The sequence below is a fragment of the Peromyscus eremicus genome, chromosome X, assembly GCF_949786415.1.
Source record: "Peromyscus eremicus chromosome X, PerEre_H2_v1, whole genome shotgun sequence".
NCBI lineage: Eukaryota > Metazoa > Chordata > Mammalia > Rodentia > Cricetidae > Peromyscus > Peromyscus eremicus.
Window position 1 is genome coordinate 66,134,638 of NC_081439.1, and position 24,548 is coordinate 66,159,185.

The window sequence follows — 24,548 nt, forward strand, 5'->3', positions numbered from 1 at the left end:
AACATTTTTGAGCTTTGGACTTTTAATTTTCTTCTTACTAGTCCACATCTGAAAGGCAAATCCAAATACACTCAGCCTTCCAACTCCTAGTGTTATAGTTGGTAGATTTTATGGGAAGCCTGTGAAGACCTTTGTCCCCTTTTTCCCTGGTTCAAAGTGCACAAAAGTCCTTGCAGTGCATGGGTGGGGCTATATAGAAAGGAAAGCAGTATACCAGCCAAGCTGCTTGGAACTTTTGCTTTGCTATATCAGAATGTATTCAGTGCATGGCTACCTGAAATTAAAAATAAAATTTTATGTTAATGATTAGAAGTACACTTTCTAACTGGAAGATAGGCCAGTGATCTGTTTTTAAGGATCTGGTAACTGACTGACTCATCCATTGGAAAGAGAGATCACATGACACCTTACCTGGTCAGGGTTTTGTACTATGTATCTCCTAATGGTAGTTTGTGGATATGTAGTAACTTTCACTGTTGGAGAATGGAGTTCCTGTAAAGAAAAATTAAATCCATATAACTACATAAAATTATCATTATTTGGTAACTTAGAGCCATCAATAATAAGGAACAATTTTCATAGTGAACATTATATAGTCATTTTCATGAGCAATGATAAGTGACTTGCTGATTTATTTAACTTCAGTGTTGGAAATACCTTTGCAAAGCAGCATTTTGTTCAATGCTGTTGTAAGTACTTGCGCTATACTAATTTCTATTTTTACCATACTTTTTCACATTTTATTATGGTTTTATTACATATTCTTTTCTACTAGAGTTTGGCAAGTAAAAATTTCTATAAGAACTAACAGTTTATTTTTCCTTACATTCTACCCTACATCTTAAGATTGATTAATTCATGAGACCAAATGACTCAATAAATACTTCACAAAAATAATGGAGATATTTTTCTTTCATAAAATATTGAAAATTAATATTTCCATGATTCCAGTTCTTAATTCATATTTATATTTACATACTGGAGATATATTGGAGTAGAGTAAAATTGCATAAGTTGTGCTAAAATATATTAAATACGGTAAACTATTTTCCCTTTTATTGTACTTCTCTTCCCACTTTGGAACAATGCTGCTCCTTGTTTTTATGTCTAAGCTTCCTGCAGTCTTCTGAACCATCTAACACACAAACAGAAATGATAGCGTTCATGGCATTGAATAGAATCATAGCATTGTTTTCTGCTTTATATTAAAGCCTGTTTAAAATAAGGGCCTCTGAACTGCCCTAAAAATTCTCACTTACCTCCCTACCTCCTACCTAGTCTGAGGCAAGAGAATTTGGAAAATTGAAAATCTAGCAAGTGACTTGAATCTAAATAACAATTGGTTTAAAGTGGGTGTGTCCACTGGGGTATTTATTTTTAAGGTATTCATTGCAAATTTCCCTTTTCCTACATTTTACCAATCCCTTTTCTTTCTAGACTTTCTCAGAGTGAATTGTGTTGCAATGGCATGTTTAGATAAAAACTTAAGCTTACATTAATTTCATATTAAATAAGTTACATATAAAAATTACTCATAATGTTTATGACTTCAATTTCTTTTCTCTTGGAGACATGTGATCTGACTGTGAATCAAATGCACTATGGCTTCCAGGCTCTTTGGTTTTTGTTTTGTTTTGTTTTGCTTTTGTGTTGCCCCAATCCACCTGCCCAATCTGGCTGCTAGACATATTTCCAAGGATATGGACAGTCATCATACATCACAAGGATAGCATCATATGACAAACCCTATGGCCTGGTACATATCCCTAATGTAATCAATAAAAAAAAAGACTCATACAGTATAAGCAAATATGCACATAAAAATAAGCAGGGCCAATCAGTAGAATAGCACAGTGTATTTGCATCCAAAAACCCCGAGAGGGTATCTCCCCTTCTCCTCTCAGTCTCTTTATTACTTGCTGGCCTCTTGGAACTGTTTGATGTACTCACCATCTAAAGAAGTCTATACATTTTTGTCTGACCTGCTTGTACATGCTTCTGTTTACTTTGGAGATAATCTACATCAGAACTGTGTAGAGGAGTTCAATGGAAAACTCGGTGCTGAGGAGGTTGGGAATTTCCAACTAGTTGCTGCCAGCGACGATTTGTCACCACAGAAACAACAGACAGCCTCTCTGATGCTCCCTATGCAATATGAAGCAGATGCAATCTTGGCCCATGGACCTGAAGATCTCCATTTTTTTTCATACCTCCTACCCTCCCCCCCACCCACTATAGCATAATTAAGAGGAAGTCTTCAGGCTTTATATGGTCAAAGATACTAATAGATTCATGCTGCAGGTCACTTGCACAGAAAGGAGCAGGAGAAGCTAGGAGCTTATTGATCACCTTGTGTGCTTACTTCTTTTAAGAACTTAACTTTTTTCAAGCACAGACATCACCCACAGATGTGTCCTTTTTGAAAAGGTTAGTAGCTTCCCAAATCTAACACACTTGGGCTCCAGCTCCTTTGAAAATGCCTTCAATTTATGGACAGGTTGGAGTGTCATAGTTCTAGATTTCATTGCAATGACTGCATTTCCACCAGACTTGGTGTGTTTGGGGTTGCCATTACAGTAGATAATATTACAGACAGACCAGAAAGCTGAAGTCACTCTTGCTGTCTCTGAGATTGTATTCTGGTTGTTCTTTGCTTTCAAAAGTTTGTTGATCTGATTCTGGATCCCATCTTGGGGGAGTGGTGGTTTGAATGATAAATTTTCCCTATGGACTCGGGTACTTGAACATTTGGTGCCTAGTTGGTGCTACTGTCTGGGTAGATTATGGAATCTTTAGGTGGAAGAATCTTGCCGGAGGAAATACTTCACTGGGGATGGGCTTTGTGGGTTTATAGTCTCACTCTACTTCCAGTATATTCTGTTACATGTTTGTGGTTAAGATGTGATCTCTCAGCTTCCTACTCCAGTCACGTATTGTCATGACTCCACTACCATTATGTACTCACCCTCTGGAACTGTAAGCCAAATAAACTCTTTCTTCCTGTGCTACCTAGTGTTATGTCAACTTGACACAAGTTAGAGTCATTAGAGAGAAGGGAGCCTCAATTGAGAAAATGCTTCCATAAGATCAGGCTACAGGAAAACCTGTAGGACACTTTCTTAATTAGTGGTTGATGTGGAAGGGCCCAGGCTATTGTAGGTGGGACCACCCCTGGCAGGTGGTCCTGGGTTCTATAAGAAACCAGGCTGAGCCAGCCATGGAGAGCAAGCCATTAAGCAACACTCATCCATGGCTTCTGCATTAATTTCTGACTCCAGCATCCTGCCCTGTTTGAGTTCCTGTTCTAACTGCTGAAAGGACCAAGCAGACACCATAACAGGCTGCTCAGCCTTCTCTCCGAGATCAGGTCTCAATTTCAGTTTACTGAGACTTGAGCAAGCAGTTTCTAGGAGGGCCATGAACAAAAGACATAACCCTTGCAGAAGTTTCCTATCTGTATGTACTCGTACTCTGACTGCTCAAGGTTCAGCCAATTGTTTACTGTCTGGGACCCCTCACCAACTTAAAGCTACATGCATGAGTCAAGAACAGAGCCTTGGGCCACTGAGTCAGCCCCCACAGTCAGTATGTGCTAGGCCAGCCAGTCTCTATGGCAGCTCAAGGACAAAGCCTGGGACTTGTCCTGGCCTGCCCAAAAATGGATAACTGTAGCCCCCAACTAACTCCAGCCAATTAAAAGTTACTGACATGATTACCACATGATTCACATAAACCAATCCTGAGTCTGTTACTATGAAGTCTGTAGACCTCAAACCCCCTTGCTTTAAAAACCCTGCCCCATTGCTACTCGGGTCTCTCCTGCTCTGCTGCTGTGTCAGATAGATAGAGAGTCCAGAGTTAACTCATAACAATATAAAGACACTTTGCTTTTGCTTCGGATTCGGTCTCTTGGTGGTCTTTGGGGGACTCTGGGTACAATACTAACTTTATTGTTGAAGAGTAATGCGGAAGTATAAACTAAATAAATCCAATCCTCCCCAAGTTGTTTTTGGTTGTGGTGTTTTATCACAGCAATCATAACTCTACGCAAAAGTTGGTACCAGGATAGTGGAGTATCGCGTGACCGACATGACCATGTTGTTTTGGGAGGATAGTGGAGAGACTTTGGAACTTTGGGATAGAAAAGTCATTGAATGTTGAGAGTTCAATGAACTCTTCTGGAAGATATGAATGTTGAGAGCAGTGCAGATGATAGAGCCCTGGCCTGAGACATTCCATAAGGAAGTAAAGCCTCTATCCGGTCATTTGTGTGAAGGATGTGTGGTGTCTGGTCAGCAGGAGCTGAATAATCGGCTATGGTTAACAAGAGACTGGAACCATTAAAGTAAAACCTTTTCCTTGCTGTGACATTTGATGCTGGTCAGCTGGGATGAAGAATCGGTGGTGATTAAGAAGAGACCAGCATCACTTGTAAAATCTTCTGGAAAGAGTCTCCTGAAAGCACAGGGAAGCTGTGTTCCAGAAGTGGCCAAAGTTGTACCTTGTGCTGGCAGCTGAACTTAGTAATATGTAAGCATCACTCAGGTAATTCTAGTTTTGAAAGCATGAAGAGGTCATGGAGAGTAGCTTAGGCTTGGCACTGTGAGAGGCCAGGAGAGGCCATTAGTGAAGGTGCAGTCTCAGTGGCAGTTGAAGTCTCAGGACTGAAGGGTTTATTCGAAGAAGTTGAGGCTTGGCACCATGAAAGAGCCCAGGAGAGGTTATTGGTGAAAGTGCAGCCCAGAAGCACCAGAAGACCCTAGCGTTTGGAAATGCCAGCACCATAACATGACTACCAAGAACAGCACCAGTAGTCAAGTAAAGCCAGCTGGATCCTAGAAGAAAAGCTGTGTGAGCTGAAGAGGGTGGAGCCAGAGAAGTGACTCAAGCCCTTTGGAGGAGCCCAGAAGATCTTAAGTGAATCCCAGACTTTGGATACTGAGTTATTTATAGTTGGGTGTTCATTTTGCTTTTTTTTCGGATTGTAACTATGCTTTTGTTCTTCCCTTTTGAAGTAAGAAAATATTTAATGTATTTTTGTTTTATAGGAGTCCACAGTTGAAAGATACTGGATTTTAAAAGATTTTGGATTTTAAAAGAGATTGGATATTTTAAAGAGACTGAAATTTTTAGTGCTTAAAATTTTAAAGACTGTGGGACTTTTTAAATTTATAAAATGTTTTATAGTGTAATATCAATATTAATGTGTGATCTTGGGGATGGACAAGAAAGAAAAGGCTGTGGCTTAACATTTGAGTTATTTGTGTGTCAAGTTGGCCAGGGGTCAGTTGTGCTGGCCAGTTTTATGTCAACTTGGTAAAATTAGAGTCCTTCGAGAGAAGGGAGCCTCAGTTGAGAAATTGCTTTCATAAGATCAAGCTGTAAGCAAGTCTGTAGGACATTTTCTAAGTAATAATTGATGGAGGGGAAGCTCATAGTGGGTGGGGCCACCATTGGGCTGGTGGTCCTGAGTTCCATAAGAAAGAGAGCTGAGCAAGTCATGCGAGCAAGCCAGTGAGCAGCACTCCTCATGGCTTTTGTTTCTGTCCTATTTGAGTTCTTGTCCTGACTTCCTTCAAAGATGAACAGCAATGTGGAAGCATAAATAAACCCTTTTCTCCCCAAATTAATTTTAGTCATGGTGCTTCATCACGGTAATAGTAACCCCAATTAAGACAATTCTCTAATCACTTTTGGTCATAGTGTTCTATCATAGCAACAGGAAAGTAACTAATATATGATATGTAAATACTTATCATTCCTACTTATAGTCCTGGTCCCCACTGTTTTCCCTCGCCAAGGAAAAAGGCTTCTGCCATCAGGGTTGCAAGTTCTAAGAAGAATGGAGGTCCTTGTGCTCACAGATAAGCACTAGGTAAACCGGGAGGGTTAAACACACGGAGTTGTCTTTTCAAAGGAAGAGATATATAACTTGGTTTTTGTTTTGTTTTGTTTTGGTTTTGCCCAGAAGGCTGAGAACAGATGTGGTTAATAGCCTGGTAACATCTGCTCTGTCTGTATGGCCAGGCAACACCAGCTCTTCTAGATTTATGTTTATCTCAGTCAATCTATGGTGCCATCCTCCCAGAGACCCTATCATGAGCACTGTTTATGTTGAACCTGCTTCCTTAGTTAATATATATAACCTATCTTTATAGAAGATGTCACCTGTATTTTACAAGAGTTTCAATATAATCATGTCTTAAGCTTTGTTGTACATGCGGGATAGGGTTAATTATCATGAGAAAATATTTTTCCAAATTGTGTTGTGCTTACATATGACTAAAATAAACTGCCCATTGTCAGGCTCTGGAAGTTTGAACCAACACTGCCTACTGAGTCTTGTTTAACCAGACTTTATTATGTATACAGCATGTATCCCTGCCGGCCAGAAGAGGGCACCAGATCTCATTACAGATGGTTGTGAGCCACCATGTGGTTGCTGGGAATTGAACTCAGGATCTCTGGAAGAGCAGTCAGTGCTCTTAACCTCTGAGCCATCTCTCCACCCCCATTAACCAGACTTGCTTTTCCACTCACAGAGACATCCTACTGGCTGTGGTGTTTGCAGAGACTCCCACAGCAACTTAGGGAATGAGACTGGCTAGTTTAGGCTTTATTTATGGATATTGAAAGGCTTTAGAGTAAGGACTTGGAGCAACCTCTACGATGACTTGGGTATTTGTATTCTGCCCATTGATATCAGCTTTGAGAAAATATAGAAAGTTTCATAGATTAAGGAGAAAAGATCTGGACCTAACATTTGTAAGTAAGAGTGCCCAATCTCTTGTCTGATTTGCTTTCTGGAGAAGGGGTGGTGGTGCCTGCTCAATGGTCAGCTAATCCTTTAGTACTTGTTTAGGAGAAAGTGAAAGGCATTTCTGATGTGGTGCCACTTTCCAAGTTAAGGCTATTCTCTAGCTAAAGCTAGCTGATGTGGCCACATGAAGCACATTGGAGACCACAAAGACCACAAAGAATTGTGCTATGCAAGCATGACCAATAGCAACTCCAGAAGCAACAGCAGCAGCTTGGAGTATAGGTGCCTCTCTATACTTTTTAAACGACAATGGTGAGATATTTTAAAGTATTTTGTTTTGTTGGATGCATTCCCACAGGATTAGAACAAAATACTTCTTAATGTTAGTCAATTTAAATATTTGGCTTTATCTGGGCATGGTAGCATACACCTTTAAAATATTCATCGTGTTGGAAGTGGAGAGCCATAGATTACATTAAAAGGGACAGAAAGCCTGTATGTGGTGCTGCAGGCCTGTAATTATAGTACTTAGGAGGCTGAAGCAAATAGATCTGGCATTCCAGATTAGCCTTGTGTACGTACCTAGACTTGTCTCTGAAATCCAATCAAAGGGAAAAAAAGAAGAAGGAAAGAAGGAAGGAAGGAGAGAGAGAGACAGAGAGAGAGAGAGAGAGAGAGAGAGAGAGAGACAGAGAGACAGAGAGAGAGAGACAGAGACAGAGACAGAGGCAGAGAGACACACACAGAGAAAACACTAGAATAAAGACAATTGGAAATGTTTTATGGAAAAAGTATTACTAATATAAGAGGCTTGGTACATATCAATGAGAAAAACATCTGTAATGAATAGTGAAGCGATAAAGTACATATACAATTTAATACAATGCTCATGGGTTGTGAAAGAAGGGGTGGGAAGGTGGGAAGATTGTAAGAGCCAGAAATCGAGGACCTCTCCAGCAAAACCTTCTTTACTGGGCATGGCAAACCACTGTACACATGAATTCACAATGGCTGTGACTGCATGGATAAGGTCTGTCCAAGATCAAACCAGCCAAATACCACCGTGGTTGGGAGAGGAGATCATGAAGCCCTACCCCTAACTAAGGAGTTTCTGGGAACTGATGGCTGTTAGGGAATAGGGAGCAATATTTTGTCTGGGGGGTGTCCCCTGAAAAGCTACTCATGCTATAGCATGATGTCCAACAACCATGCCCATACAGGAAGCACCCAGAGGATTCTGTTTGAAAAAATGATAAAAGCATATGAAGTTTGGAGAAACAGGTGTTGTGAGGAAAGGATGGGAATTTAGGGGAAAAAACAGGGAACAGATTTGATCAGAACACATTATATGCATATATGAAATTCTCAATAAAAATACAAGGGGAAAGGAAGTGGTTAATAAACAAACTATTCCAACCAAACTAGGAATCAGGGTTTAATGACAACAAAATACCATATGTTTGCCAGAAACTTAAAATAGCATCTCTCTTGTTTACACCCAAAATTGTATGCTCCTCTCCCATGTAAATATAAATATAATATGCTTTATTTTTATTTCCTTAGACTTTACTTTTTTACACATATCAATTAGCTAAATAAATTTTATTACAGTATTAATTATTATTACAGATCTCATTTGGATGTACAAGACTTACATTGAAACCTAATCCAATAACTAGGATTATTAGGTCATAAAGGTGAAAGGAAATAAGAGTCTGTGTGTCATTGAAATCATATACTCATAATAAGGAGAATCTCTTGCCCTGTAAGAGTCAACCTCTAAATATAAATTTTCAAATACTACCACTTGCAAAAGCAGTTCTCCAGTCAACCCAAAATCCAGATACTTTATTTGTACTAAAACCAAGGACCCTTAAAATATCCACTCTCACTAGAAGATTCTAAACAGAAGTTAATCTACACTTAAACTAAAAACAGTTCAAGTCAGAGAATAATGGAAGTAAAAATGTAATTCATGGCACTTGCTATACATTGTTTTCCTGGGCAAAGACTATATTCATATATGAGAATATCTCCTTCTGTTTGTGAGCTATGAAGTTTTTGTGAATGTGTAGTTCTATAAAGACCTAAAGTTTGTTCACACATATGAACAAGACTTACATAAAAATAAGAAAAACAAATCTAATGTAACACACAACTTTGTTTACCTGTTCAGCATTTTGTGTTATATGTAGAGTACTTGGTGCACAAGTAGATATTTTCAGAGTTGGAGAATGGAGCTCCTGTTGAAAAAAAAAAATACCATTCAGAAATTGTTTCTGATCACTATACTTTGTACAACTGAAAGGATAGGTGTCCTTTATATTTTCGTAATAATCTTAGTAGTCACAAACAAGAGCATTGTATGTAAGCTTTCTCTGATGATGTCTATCTTTCCAAAGGACACATTTACTGAATTACTTGACCAACTTCATGTTAGATTACTGCAAGTTGGCTCCATCATACTTTATCTGGTCTGGAACCAGCTTAATTCTGGAGTCAGCAGTGTTGCTTCAAAATCATTCACAGAAGTGAAGGAATGTGGTTTTCATAATGATTAGACAAAATTATTACCCTTCTGACTATGCTATCATTGTTTATCTTTCTCCCCAAGTTAGTTAATATGCATTGCTTCATTAGTGTGTACAGGTACTGAGGATCAAACCCGAGACCTCACACGATACTCCAGTGCTTACCACTAAGCTACTCCCTCATCTCCAGATTGCACAGTTGATAGCATTACTCAAGCTCCTCACGCCTTCCTATAATTTACAATGGATTGACATGCCTCCAGGATATTTTCCCACAAACAGAAAAATGTTTTTCTAAGAAAGGGATAATTAAAATCAGAATCACAGGTATACAAGGTAAACACTGACAGGTTTATCAGAAGCCAAGGTACAATGTAAGTACAACATGTGTTTTTGAAACGTTTGCTCGGACTAGAAAATGTTCTGGACACTTTGGCATTTTTTTTATCATTTTGTCTTCAACTTGGTATATTTTCATCTTCCCCTTCCTTTATGTCAACTTAAATAATATAAATTCAGTATTTTCAGAACACCTCTGAATAGGTTCCTGGATTTCCCACTGGAAGCTAAAAATTGTTCAGGTAAATGCAGAAGGTTACAGACTGCAAAGCAAACGGGTACATATTCTTCACTTCAGAAAAATTATTCCAAATACAACCATGTGCTAATGGATCTGGCCAAAAGATCATGAAGGAAAAAATGGGGCGGGGGGGGGGGCGGGGTTTGTTCTACATGAACATAATTCTTTTTTTCTTACTTTAAAAAAAGATTAGTGAGATATTTTACTAGCATATTAATCATACAAAGTAAGTGGTTTCATCATGACAGTCACATGCATACAGTGTTCTTAAATTATAATTATCCCCTTTATTGATCCTGCAAACAGTCATTTCCTGTTCCATACGAAGTGAAAAATTGTTTGTGAATGAATCAATGAAGAGCATGTCATAATTTAAAGGTCACCCCAGGAATAAGAATTTCTTTTTTAGTAGACTTTCTAGGTGTTTAATTTTATATAAATCACACACACACACACACACACACACACACACACACACACACACACACGTCATTTAGATCCTTCATAATGAAATCATTAAATTCAATGGGCAGTGCTATATTTGGTTCACGTGCTTTTGTACCACAGCCTTTCATTCCTGATAATTAAGAAATTAAAGGCCCAGATGAGGTGTTTTGGTTATCATGGTATATAACAGAAAGGTGCCAGGGCTTGGAGTCAGGCTTCCGTTTCCTTATGTTGAAAATGACATGAGATTGTGTGTAAATGTGATTTAGACACTCCTTAATCTATGTTCTATTTCCGACATTCTATAAACAAAGGGAGATTATTTTTAACTTTTTTTTCCATATTGGTTCCATATTGACAAAACAATTTGAAATGCCTTAAGCTTATCTATCTTGTTTTACTTTGATGATGATGATGATACTAATGATGATGATGATGATGATGATGATAATACATATTAAGAGTTTTTTATTTCAAACAACTTGTATAGCACTTTCTAAGTCAATAACTTAAACTTAAAACAAACTCATAAGGAAGGTACCAGTATAACTCTATTATACTCACAAGTAATGTTAGAAGAAAACAGCCTAATTTAATAGATGAAAGTCATATAGGCAATATTGGGTACTAGAATTTCAACAAAAGTAGCAATGACTCCAGAAATCATTCATTTAATCAATCTATATTACCATATTTATAACTTGCTTGATTATATTTTCAGCATTATAAATTGAAGACTCTACTTATAAGGTAAATTGTAATTAGATCTTATATTAGGAGTCTAAATATATTTTTATTTGCCTCCTTAAAATTAGTTCTTGTGAAAAGTAACATTTATATTTTTGGCTATTGGAAAATTAACTGAGGTCTTTGTGCATGCTAGAAAAAGTGCTCTACTGCCAAGCTGTATCCTTGCTATTTTTTTCTGTGGCAGCATTTCAGTTTGTCCCTCAGGCTGGCCTCATGGTTCCCCTGCCTTTTCTTACAGTATACTTGAATTACAGGTGTGCATCATCACACCCAGTTCAAAAACAACTTTTCTGTTCTTGAAAATATTACACCTATCTAAAAGTGATTGCATGAGGCGACAGCCCTGATTAAATAATTTAAGCTGTTAAAAATTCAATAAAGGGTATCTCTAGACTTGCATGATATATTTGCAAAGTGTAGCCTCAGGGCTCTAAATTAAATAAAACACTGAAGTTCTGTTTACTACTTTTGCCATTTAATCCCTTTAATATTTCAGGACAGTTCTACTTCTTCTTATAAAATATATACTATATTATTGAGTCGTCTATCCTTGTGGCTCAGAAATGATAAGCACCACCGTGTTGTCAACTTCCTTTACATATAAGCCTGGTGAAATCAATGTTCATAATTACATAGGCTAGATCTGGTATAAAATCCAGGTCGGTTTGTCCTGTGATGCCTGAGGTAATGATTTTTAGCTTTGACAAAGTTGTAACAGCGTTCCTTCTTCTCTTCCTCATTTACTTTTTATGAAGTAGACATGGCCTTGGCAATTTTAAAATCAGAGTAGGTTGAAATCAGTTGGCTTTTTGAGAGAATTTCACCACATCACTCAAGATAATTTTCTGCATCTTAGCACATACTATATCAGAGCTAGGAACTTTAGTTTCCAGTAGGGAATTCACTATTCACAAGTATATATCCATTTTCAACTGTTAAAATAGCTATGTTTTTTCAAAGTTAAATCAGTTGAAGTGTAAATGGCCCAGAGTTCCTCAGTTATTTACTCTAATGACAGTGCTTTTCAGTATCACAGTGTAGTGAAGAAAGAAAGAAAATCAGAAGCTGGAAAGCTGTTATTCTCTTCTAGACATTAAGGAAATCTGAAAAACATACACTATGTTCTGAATTCAAGGATTGTTTGAAGGATGGAATTAAAAAAACAGAATGGATGCTACTTTTGTCCTCTAATAAATTTTTATGCTATTCTAGGGTGATAAAAATAGCATTATCACCAAATGACTTATCATAATAAAAATATAAACATGTTTAAAGTGAGACACTTTACTATCTAATTAAAATGAACTAATGTAGACAATTGATACAATGGAATTATCCTAAGTTTCTAAATTCAGTGATGCATAATTCATTAAAATAGCTGTGTTAACTTGGGCAAATTATCTTGGACTGTTGGAACATTTGATTTTTTAATTTGTATTTTCGTTTTATTTTTTTCTGGAAACAGAATCTCATGTAACCCAAACTAGTCTTAAATTGCTATGTAAGCCAAGAATAACTTTAAATTTCTGATTCTCAAATGCTGGGAACGCAGGCATGTATGACCACATGCAGCTTATGTGGGTACTGGAGATCACACACAGGGATTCATGCACGCTAGGCAAGCACTCTACCAGCTGAGCTATATCTCCAGCCCTCTTTATATGTATAATGGATATCACTTGTTACGCAACAGTGTAGCGAGGTATAAGAATTAACAGAATATAATCTCTATTGTTACCAAAGTTATAATCAGGTAGCAGATAAAAATTTACAAATAAAAGTGAAGTAAGAGCTATAATGAGTTTACTACAGGAACTTCAAGTGTTAAGAGGTAAAGTTAACCTTAGATAAGCAAAGATTAGATCACAAAGAAACATTAAAAGAGGGTAATATATTTTGCTACAGTTTTGTCATGTATAGATTGGTGAGAGGTGTAAACACTGGGATCTTATTTAGAGAATGGTAGTTTATATTTGGTCTGAAGCATAGGACAGTAGAATCGGGTTTCAACAAAATAAGGTCCATAGGAAGCAGATCACAAGTAGATCTGGAAGTCAAACAAAGAAATTTATAGACTGAATGTCACTGAAAGTTTTATGGGGAGAGAAATGAGATGAGGTGTTTGTAGAGAACTTGAGGAAGTTTTCTAGAAAAGACATTTTAGGTGTAATTAAGTTTGGGAGGAATTTAAAATAATTATATGTTGGAATCTCTACATCAGATCCAGTCAATTTTGGATAGTTTTGATCGAGTACAAAAACAAGCTAAGGGAAAAATCATTTTGGCTCGCAGTTTCAGAATGTTTGGTCCCATGTGATTAAGAACAGGTGGCAGGAGCCTGTGGTGAAGAACAGCTGATCACACACCATGACAGATCAAGAAACAGAGTGGTCCAGGAACTGGCCAGGGAAAATATGCACTGAAGGACCTACCCAAAGTGACCTTATTCTTCTAGGTAGACCACATTTGCCTTAAAGTTTCTAGATTCTCCAAAGAATAGTGCTACCAACTCATGAATAGATGTATAAAACATGAGCTAGTTAGTGCATTTTATAATCAAGCCACAATAACATCCAAGCTAAAGTTGTGTAAGAAGATAAATGGGTAAGTAGATAATATGTTTGAGGCAAAAATCTTTCTTTAGAAAGTTCCAAATATAATTTGGTGTGTGGATAAGCAATGAGGAGTTATAATAGTCTTTACAAGAGAATCTTTGGGCATGTAACTAATATGTCAAACGATTAGAGGTTTATAGAATGAAATTTAATAAACAAAAGAACTTTACTTTGACAGAATTTCATCAGCAGGGCAAGTACATTGAATATATCTAAAAGCTAACTAATTAACGGCTACAAGCGACAATAGTTGATATGAGGACCATTCAAAATACCTGCCCTTTAACATCATATGCCATAACAATTGTGACAAATATTTATCCATCAAAGTTACAGACCAAATATAAACAAGTCAATTTCAGATGCTTAATAAGACCTAAGATCTGGAAAACAAAACTAATTGACTCATTGAATTACTTCCTTATGTCTATTATGTTTATTTTATGTGCTGTTCAATTTTTTTAAGAAGCAATATGCGCCTTTCTAGTTTCATTTCAAAGAGAGGTCATGGAAGAGTAACAGTCTGAGACAGTTCCATGTCTTTACAAAAAACATATTCAGGAATTTGGAGAAGCCATAGTCATAGAAAAGGAAGAAAACACAGAGGTATGAAAGAGGAAGGGGGTAAGGGAGGGAGCAGAAAAGCAGAATAAAGAGAAAGAAAAAGCGTACATACTCTATTTCCATAACAATTATTTTGATTTGCCTTTGAGTCTTGATTTTAGAAATAATGTGTCAACCTTTAAGAGGTGTAAAGCCTGGGTGGAAGGACAGACCAAAGTAGTATTTTATGTGTCACCCACTAGTTAATGCAAACTAACATTAGTTAGAAAAGTAGACCACATCTAGGGTAGCTTTAGATGGAAAGACATGGGTTATGAAAAACCTTAAAGATGACTTTATAGGTGCATTTTTGAGGAATCAGTAAGATGAACAGACATCTGAGTCAGGATTGATTATTTACAGAATATAAATAACACAGGTGGAAGTGGAGAGAGTGGCAAACCGAATTTGTTTAGGAAACAGCAGTATGGATATCTGGGACACAAGATGGAAAGATGTAGCAAGTGGGGGACAGATTAAAAAGCAGAATTGGAGGTCCCAAAATGTTCTTCACATCATCAAAGACATTGTGTCATTAAGATCATAAATTTCACATTAAGGGAAAGGGAGATCTTATTCTTTCAATATTTCCATCAAAGTTATCCCAGGGCATTTGGACCTTTGAAATAACTAAAAATTAATAAATTTCTTACATCATGTATTTTGATAAAAATAAACAGTAAAATTATTGAAAAAATATTTTAAAAAGTAACTCTGAATGACAACAAAAATTTTGTTCCTGAGAAAGAAAATAGTTCAGACAGAATGGTATTCATGCTAGATGTTTTTTGGGAAGTCTATGATGGCCTCAGATTCACTGTGTAGCTAAGGCTGGTCTCAAATTCATCATGATCTTACAACCTCAACCTCCTGAATGATGAGACTACATCATGTCCACCCTATGTTACTTATTACATTCATCTATATTATCTTAGGTAGTTTATGATGGGTACATATGAAAGAAAATGATGATGAAATATAACAATGAATCAGATGGCACAGACTTTGTAATGTAAATGAGTCAAATGCACATGCCAAGAATATAAAATATTACATAATGGTTATAGGTATAGACTTGCAACTAACTGCTAGGTTTAAATCCCAGTTTTAGTATACGCTAGCTGTGCAGAATTCCAAAGGTCATATTACATCTCTGTTACTTCATGGACCTGGTCTGCAAAAATGGGAATGGTATAGAACTTCATTTACTAAAGTTCATAAAATAATTTAGGAGAGTAAAAATTAAGAGACAATTCTAGAGAGGATATGAAATCCAAATCATGTGTACAAAAGAAAGAAAGCCTGAGCACAGTGGGATGTATTTGTAGGCCCAGATACTTGGTAGGCTGAGGCAAGCAGATCACTTGAAATTGGGAGTGTCAGGCCATCCTGGTTATCATAGTGAGACCTTCCAACCTCCTCCAAATGAAACAAAGACAAGAAAATGCTCTATGATTAATAGGAGTCACTTTTCATCTTTCTCCTATTCCTAACAATTTTCTCTATGAAACAATGGGATTTTGAAAAGAAAAAGATCAAAAGATACATGTTTACAAACATATGCTTTTTGTTCAGGTCTTTTAAAGTTTTTGTTTTGTTTTTTACATCTGAAGGTCAGTTACTGTACTGAAATAGTTACTGAAAACTCACACTCTGGAAGGCTGTAACTTCATTATTTTTTCATCCCCATGTATCCATCATCACTGATCTAACAAATTAGCAGCATGTGGATCATACACTTTTACCGTCAAATATTCCTTTAAATTCAATGGTCTTTAGAGGTATTTCTCTACTTAGATAATAGATGGCTTGAGTTTATAGACACACACTGGTAGAACTCATGGCAATGTGGGGCATGTTCTATATCGGCACTGATTAGTACACAAACCACTAGCCACATAAGGGTATTAAATGCTTAAAATGACAGTAGTGTGACTGAAGAACTGAATTGGGTTTTATCCAATTGAAATATGAAAGTTAATAGCAACATGTGGCTATGGCTTCTGTACTGGAAGTACATTTCTTTTGTTTGTTTTTTTCCAAAATAATATTTTTATTGATTATTTGGGAATGTCACACAATGTATCCCTGATCACACTTGCTTCCCAGTCCTCCCAGGTCCACTCCCTCACCCTTGTGCCCTATCCTCCAAAAGAGAAGAAAAAAATACACCAAGTCCAATTTGTGTTGCCCATATACTCACTGGAGCATGGTCAAACTTGCAGTGGCCAGCCCCTTAGAAAAAACTCAGTCCTTCCCCATCGCCCACCAGAAGCCATCAACTGTGAAGAGCTATACTTCAGCATTTCTATTACAATTTTTAAGGATACATTTCTAAGGAAAACATTAGGAGGCTTTAATGCTTGGTGTGACCTTATTCTTTAAAAAAAAAAAAGAAAAAGAAAACAAATTTTAAAACCTTACCTCAAATATTGGGTTTCAAGTTAAAAACTAAGAGCATGAGGACTTCCAAATGATGTTCTCTAAAGGATATTTGTGTCATTAAGGATTATAAATACAATTTTCTATTTAAGTCTTCTGAACATATACTATACACTTGGTAAAACTGCTTTAATACTTTTTCTCCCTATTCTTTCTTAGTTGGCAAAGCCCTATTAAGCTTTTCAAGCACATGAAGTCTACCTAACATTCTAATGTTAAATGAATTCCTACAGTGTGGTGTGCTATTTAGTCAATTTCCTTGCTTGTACCACAAAGGGTTTTTGTTGACCATACTTTTAAGGAATCAAATAAAAAAGAATATAAAATTGCTGAGTGCTAACTATCTCTAAGATTGCACTGAATACCTTCACGTTTACTTTATTCAGTAGTCTCTGCAGTTCTGAAGAAAGCCATTTATTTTTCCTTTCCAAATAAGCAAAGAGAGGTTCTAACAAGTGACTTATTCAAAGTAATACAATAATTATCATTTAACAATGTATTTTCCACTATATATAATCCCAATTGACTATAGCAATAATCCTACATATTCCTTATTATTGCCCCACTTTATAAAAGAGAAAAATGATGTATACAGCCAATGAATTCTTGTAACAGGAAATAAACTCAAGCTTAAAATCTAAAGTACATTGTTTCAGAGTTCTGTTCTATCATAGTCCACCTGAACATTTAGTATCTGAATGTTTAGTACCTACAGCAATCCCTAAGACATTCCATAGAGAGCAATTTTGTGGGAATTTTCTCTGTAACTGTTCTTTAGACTGCAAAATCTGAACCTCTTCAAGCATCTCTTACTGGCTTTCACTTATCTCTTGGTGGCTCTGGTCAAAGTACTTAAGATATTCAAGTAACAAAGAATAAATAAATGAATTAGGTAGTAGAGAATATTATATACACAGTGAAAGATTTTTTTCTGTATATATTTGGAAGTATATTGCAATGAACATGGAACTTCATGATTTTTAATTTGAACTTTAAGCCTTTACTTAAAGACTAATATATAATGTTTTCTGACAAAGATGATGGGAGCATTATGGATCCTCCTGTTAAAATCACTGAAAGTAATAATACTGAGTTAGGTTTAGGCTCAGTTGCTTGAAACAAGCATTAATTTTTTTAAACTTTTTTTTTTTTTTTTTTTTGGTTTTTCAAGACAGGGTTTCTCTGTGTAGCTTTGCGCCTTTTCCTGGATCTCGCTCTGTAGACCAGGCTGGCCTCGAACTCACAGAGATCCGCCTGCCTCTGCCTCCCGAGTGCTGGGATTAAAGGCGTGCGCCACCACCGCCCGGCTTAAACTTTTTTTTTTCTAGAAAGGGTTTCTCTGTGTAGCCCTGACTGTTCTGGAACTCACTATGTAGACAAGGCTGACCTCAAACTGAGAGATTCACCTGTATATATATATGTTGGTTTTTCGAGACAGGGTTTCTCTTTAGCTTTGGAGCCTTTACTGGAACTCGCTCTGTAGCCCAGGCTGGCCTCGAACTCACAGAGATCCACCTGCCTCTTCCTCCTGAGTGCTGGGACTAAAGGTGTGCGCCATCAATGCCCGGCTCTTTTTTATGTTTTTATAGCTCTTTTATAATTGAAAATAATTTTTTTCATACAATGTATTCTGATCACAGTTTCCCCTCCCCCAACCCTCTCAAATCCTCCCCAACTCCCCATCTACCCAGTTAGAGACCTGCTTTTCTCTCTCTCTCTTTAGAAAACAAACAGGCAAAATAATAATAAACAAGAATAAAAAAGAAAATAGACACACACAAATACAAAACCCATAAAACACAAAATCTGAAACCATAATATATTTAAATCTACCTGACATTTATCCTGATGGAATTTCCCAAGGCAGACTAGTATTTGAATAACTTTCCTGCATGGTGTGGAGAAAGCTTTTGTTAGAATCTTTTCAAAGTCAGTAACATCGTCAAACACCTGCCTTAGGTTCAATGCTTTATACAAGAAACATGTAAATTATAAGCACCTTCCCCCACCCATGAAACAAACATTTCGTTCACTTAGAATAAAAGTCTATGATTGTGTTGTAGTGTAAAGCAAAGAAAAAGCAGCTTCACTCTTTTCTTCTTTTCAAGCCCAAATCCCTCACTTAAGATACATATTCCTGATTCTTATTCTATCTTTTCAAAGAAAACTATTAAATGGAAATGGAACAGAATATATAGTTCTTTTCAGTGCATGCTTCTTGTCTTAAAGAAGACCTACTACTGGAATAGCTTTCTGATGCTAAATGTCTGTTTAAATCTATTTATTTAGAAAGGCTTTAACTTTTAAATGAAGCTTAAGAGCATGACAATTCTCCCAGTAGTTTCCCCATAAACTGTGAAGAAAGACTAGTTGATAAAACACTTTTTCTCTTCTTCCACTGGCTACATTCCCTGCCCATTCCTACACCACCAGGACAGCTTGTGAATGTCACTGTCTGAAAACTGGCCCAGAAATTTATCAGATCTGCTTTAACAAGAGACAATTGCCATGAACGTTTTCACCCAGCAATTACTCGCACTAACAAATTCTAAAGCTTCATTTAATTGTAAGCACAAAGGGGATGACCAACTCTGAAAACAGCAGCCCCTTTATCCCATGACCTCATTCTTTATTCAGGCAACCTACTTCCCTGAACAATCATTCCCTTTACTGACCACACCCTTGAACAACAATTTCTCAAAGCAACACACCTCTCCACCCAGAACAGGAAAAATTTCTGGTAGTAAATAGCAATCTTAACACAGTAGGGAAGTCATTCACAGTCTTTGCAACCCAAGACAAAGGAAAATAATAATGTAAACAAACCTATGCCCAGGTGAATAGTTATTGGCAGCGAAGGTCATTTACAAATTCACATTTACCTCTAGGCTGCTCTCTGAGGTCAGATTTTTTGTTACAAGTTTTTAAATTAAAAAGAATGGCAGACTTTTTAGCTCATACATTAAAACCGAGTATTTTATTTAATAAAATCCTCATGAAACATAGAAATTGATATTTTAAAATGTAGATAGGCATATGTGCCACCTACAGCCCAGACTCTGTATGTTGATTCTCAAAGTGGACTTTCCTTTGACAAGCAAATGGTATTTATCCAGAAGACAGAATTTCCTGTAAAATAGGCACTTAAGGAGCATCTGTTCACTGAATGACTGGAATTTAAAATATTTAATTTTGATCCATTTTTCTTGCTCAAAACAGTTTCTCAGTATTCATGGAAAATATCTTGACCTTCATGAATACTTAAATTAGCTAAAGGAACAAATATAAGTCCAATGAATAATTCACATCAGTGTTGTTCATTTAAAGCATTGAGTTAATTATGGTGGTTTAATATTTAAGCGTTAAGGATTGAATTATAAAGGGGTTTCTTGTTACTGTTTTCTTTGGCTTTAAGTAGCTTCTAGAATATTATTCATTTATTTGTAAGACTACATTGGGCTTAAAAGTGTTTCTGGTTTTGTATGATTATACTTGTTCCTGAAGGTAAACCTAATAATTTAAATTCTACTATTAACTCAGATAACTTAGTAGCAACTGGTATCTACACTTAATTTTATTTGAGAAATACCCTACTAGTCAGACAAAATAATAATCACGAAAACCATAAGTATGTCTCATCAATTATAGATGAGAAATGAAAGCAATATTATGTATCATATAGAGAGAAATATAAATATGTTTATATCCATAAATTTTAGTACACAGGAGCACAGTAATAAAAAACACACAAACAAACAAACAAACAAACCTGTTCTAAAACACCAGAGATAGAAAATTCTAAATAGTCGTAAATGGCATTCGGTTAAGTCTAAAATCAAGATTGAGATTCATGAAACAAAGCAGTGTGGCATGAATTGTTTCTCAAAGGGAGCATATTTTACTACTGGCAAGACTTTAAAATCTGAGTTCTCTAAATATCCTATATTCACCAAAACAAAGTAAAAGTTTAATTGAATTCATCATGGCCAGAAATTGAATGTTAATCCTCATTATCTTGGCTTCCCCTGTAATAAACTCTGACATCAACATAATTGCCACATATCAACTCATCTAAAACACTGCATCTTAAAGAGAAATTTTATTAAAATTGTAAAAGGAGTTTTGAGTAATATTCACTTCCCAGTGCCTAGATGGTATATAATAAAGGTACCATTATAGCGTAGACATTTTGTCAGCATGAAGGTAACTTGAGATCACATCTAGGACTGCTTTACATAGTGTCATACTATCATCCCAACAACACACAGGAAGAAAGGAAAACTAAATAGAAGCGATTCCTATTCATTATCATTGTGGTAACTATCTTAAAAAAACTGGTTTGTTGTAGGCCCTTTTAGTGGATTTCATATCCGAGTCAACGTGAAATTTATAGTCAACACTTCTCTTTCCTATCAAGGGAATCTTCTTCCTCTCTACCACATAGCTTGAATCTCATCTCCCTCCTCTTCACTCATCCATATTTTTATTTTTCTCTAGTGATAACTCCAGATATCACAAAGAAATCCATCCCAGTCTCTTATCTCAGCTACTAAGGTTACACTTTCTGCCCCTAAGGGTCTGTACTATTTTTTTCTTCAGGGAACTAACTTTCAGAATGGAAATAGTCTTAGAGGGATTGATTTAGCAAATTCCATATAAAAGAAGGAAAGTCATATAAAAAGCTTTACCATCTTAGTTTGGCCCTGACATTATTATTAAGAAAGAAAGTTGAAACAAAGAACAAACAATAAAACACAATTCTCATAATTGTTCTATATTCAGTAATATATATATATATATATATATATATATATATATATATATATATATATATTTGCTCTTAAGTATGTATCTATCATTCTTTTACTAGCATGAAAAAAAGGCTGTAGGCTGAAATAACTGAAAAGTAGGATGACTTCAGCATTCCTATGACAATAGTAATTGTTGTTTTTAACCTTCCTTGTTTTGGAGGTATTAAGGATCTAAGATGATATCAACTTTCTTGCTCATCAACATGCTAATGTTGAATATCGGAATGTAAATGTGGGTCACTATGATCACTTATACAACCTTGGATTTTTTTTAACCTTCATACTTTTCTACCCCTTGAACTCAATACAGATGACACTTTTTCATAACTACAGACAGAAAGGGTGTGGATTTGGATGGGAGGGAAAGCGGGAGGATCTTTGAGGAGTTAGGAGGACACTAAATATATTCTATGAAAAAAAAAATCTATTTTCAATAAAAGAAAAATAGGCTAAAAAGGAAATTATTGGTATTAAATCCTAGATTTATGTTGTATTTTTCCCTGAAATTATGCTGTGTTAAATAAAACAATAGTAAAATTGTTGTGCCTATAGTTTGTAAACCATCTGTATCTTGGAGGAAATCTATTTTTTAAGTTTCTCTGTACATTTTAAGAATGTTGTTTCATATTCTACTTGAATTATGGACTTTGGAAAAATAACCTATACTCTTTCCAATTTATATAATAATTTAAGATAGGAAAGGACCTCAGTCATTGCTTTATGAGGTCTTCACAGTATAAATATCTTGAAAATACAATTTCAGTTTGGACAGAAGTTCACAGAAAGCTTAAAGATATCTACATTTAATATAAAGAGAGTTAGAGAATCAAAACAGACATTAAGTTGTCATTTTATATTGGCTTTCCACATTGTTTTTTCATGTACTTGCAAGACTATTAGCACAGATATTGATGGTAAAAACAAAACAAACAAAAATCTTAGAAACTATTTCATTTTCAAGAGTGCCTTAGAGATCCATCTTTTGTAGCTTTCATATAATACTGGCTTACCTCTTTCTTGCTTTTCAAATCCTATAACCTGACTTCTACCAACATTCTGTAAATTATTCAGCCAGTATATATAAGAAGCAATGTGTCATTTTGACACATAAGAAAATTCTAAGACATGTGCACCTGTCACTTAGCCAGGATCAGCATACTATTAGCTGAACACAAATAACTACACGTCACTCCATATATGCCATTGTCTCTATATCATTCTACTTGGCACAAAACACCTGTTTGCTCTTGATATGAAGCGAATCAGTGGGGAACTATTCTAAAAATAAACCTTTTGCATTTAGGTTGATGACTACTTTTGTCGTTAAAGGCAAAATGGTTTGCCACTTACGACACATCTTTCAATCAACTTCAATTTTTAAAATGTGCTTTCCTGTGCTCAGGTTAGGTTATGTAAATCATTGGAATGGCAACCAACCAACCAACCACAGGCACTAGTAAATGAAAAAAAAAATGGCTAAGAGATAGAATTTGGGAGACTGTCCAACACATACATAACTGCAGTTCACCAAGAGCTATCCTGTAGATGACAGTGAATGAAGCAAAAAAGAAGAGAAGTGAGGTTTAAGATTTGTTTCTCTTTTCCCAACAATCTGGAATAACTATCTTTTATTACCTGGGAATGGTCGCTCCAAACCAAATTTTGGTAGGAGGAGGCAGTTTTGAGGGGGGAGAGCACTTCCCGTGAGCCGAGGGGGTCCAAGGCCTGCACCACCTTATTCATAGGCCCGCTGTACGTCCTCACTCGCTCGTACACTACATTTTTTTCTGGAGGCTGCTGGGCTTGACTGGACTGATGGTAACAGTGGTAATGCTGAGGCTGGCACTGCAGCACCTCTGTGGGCTGCTGGGTCCCACAGCTGCTGCTGCTGGTCTCACTCCAATAGCTTGAGCTCATCATCTTCTCAGTGGTCAGAAAGGGTTTCCCCAGGTGCTCTCCCTAGGGAATAAACAGAGCAAGATGATAGCAAGACAGGCAGGCAAGCAGGGACACGCAAAGAGGGTCTTTATCAACCACCTTTTATCCCTCACGGTGCCAGTCAGAGATGAGTTACCTGAGCAGCAGCAGGAGCAGGTCTGGCAGCTGCAGAGTAGACAGCAAACTATTTGAGCTCAAATGAAAAGTGGAGCCACCCTGGGAGATTGCTCCAGGAAATGGTACTGACACGCCCCTGAGGGGCGGATTCACCTGGCAGGTTTGCGTGCCAGGAAAGGCCCTGCCTTGCCACAGAGATAGCAACAAGGCTTCACAGTAGGTAAAGGAGTCTGAAAAAAAGAAGAGACAGACGTTCAGGGCAGGAGCTCCTAGGACTGGAAACCTGAAGACAAAGACACCAGTGTCCAAACTTGTTAGAGAAAACAAAGCGACTTTCCCATGGCTTGTAAACTTAGCAAAGGTGGTTTGTTTCAAGCCTAAGTACTCATTCCAGGATCTCAGACCAAATTAAAGGGTATTAGCCTAGGGACAAAGTAATTTTCAGAGATAAATTTGCATTCTTCACAAACTCCTGGTGATAATGCAGATAAAGCAGATTGCCATGGGGACTCCAAGAAAGAATTCTCTAATTTGTGAACCTGTTTGTCTGGCTCCAGTCACAGTACGTGTTTTGAACAACATTGACACAGATGTATCCAAATGATTGAATTTCTGTCTAGATATTGGAGGTGTGGGGTGGGAATGGTTCAGGAAAATGCTTTGCGTTTTGCTTTTTGCTTTTACTGGTTTGCATTTTTACAAAAGAATTTGCCCTGACATTTTTTTTTTTTTTTTTTTTTTTTTTTGTGCCTTAGGAAACACGGAGTTCCACTGTTTCTTTAATCTCCAATTGTTAAAGGAACTGTAAGCCTTTAAGGTGCTTTTTGAGACAAACAGATTTAAATGTGTTCAGCACTTATTTGCAACCACTTGCAAATCCAATCATAATGGTATTTACCAATCAGGTAATGCCTTGCAAGTCACTCGAGCACAACTCAGCTGTGAAATACTACC

The 24,548-nt window shown here is 36.5% G+C and overlaps 1 protein-coding gene across 1 annotated transcript in view; it reads right to left on the reverse strand.

The window, feature by feature from the left end:
• The window catches only part of Pof1b (POF1B actin binding protein), a 72,950-nt gene extending 49,491 nt beyond the window's left edge, over positions 1–23,459 (reverse strand). Inside the window, exons 1-3 of the mRNA XM_059251320.1 lie at positions 23,175–23,459; positions 8,929–9,003; positions 412–492 (exon numbers count right to left, since the gene is read on the reverse strand). Coding sequence (XP_059107303.1) covers positions 412–492; positions 8,929–9,003; positions 23,175–23,459 — 441 coding nt within the window. The remainder of the gene's footprint in view (positions 1–411; positions 493–8,928; positions 9,004–23,174) is intronic.
• Between the last annotated feature and the right edge of the window lie 1,089 nt (positions 23,460–24,548).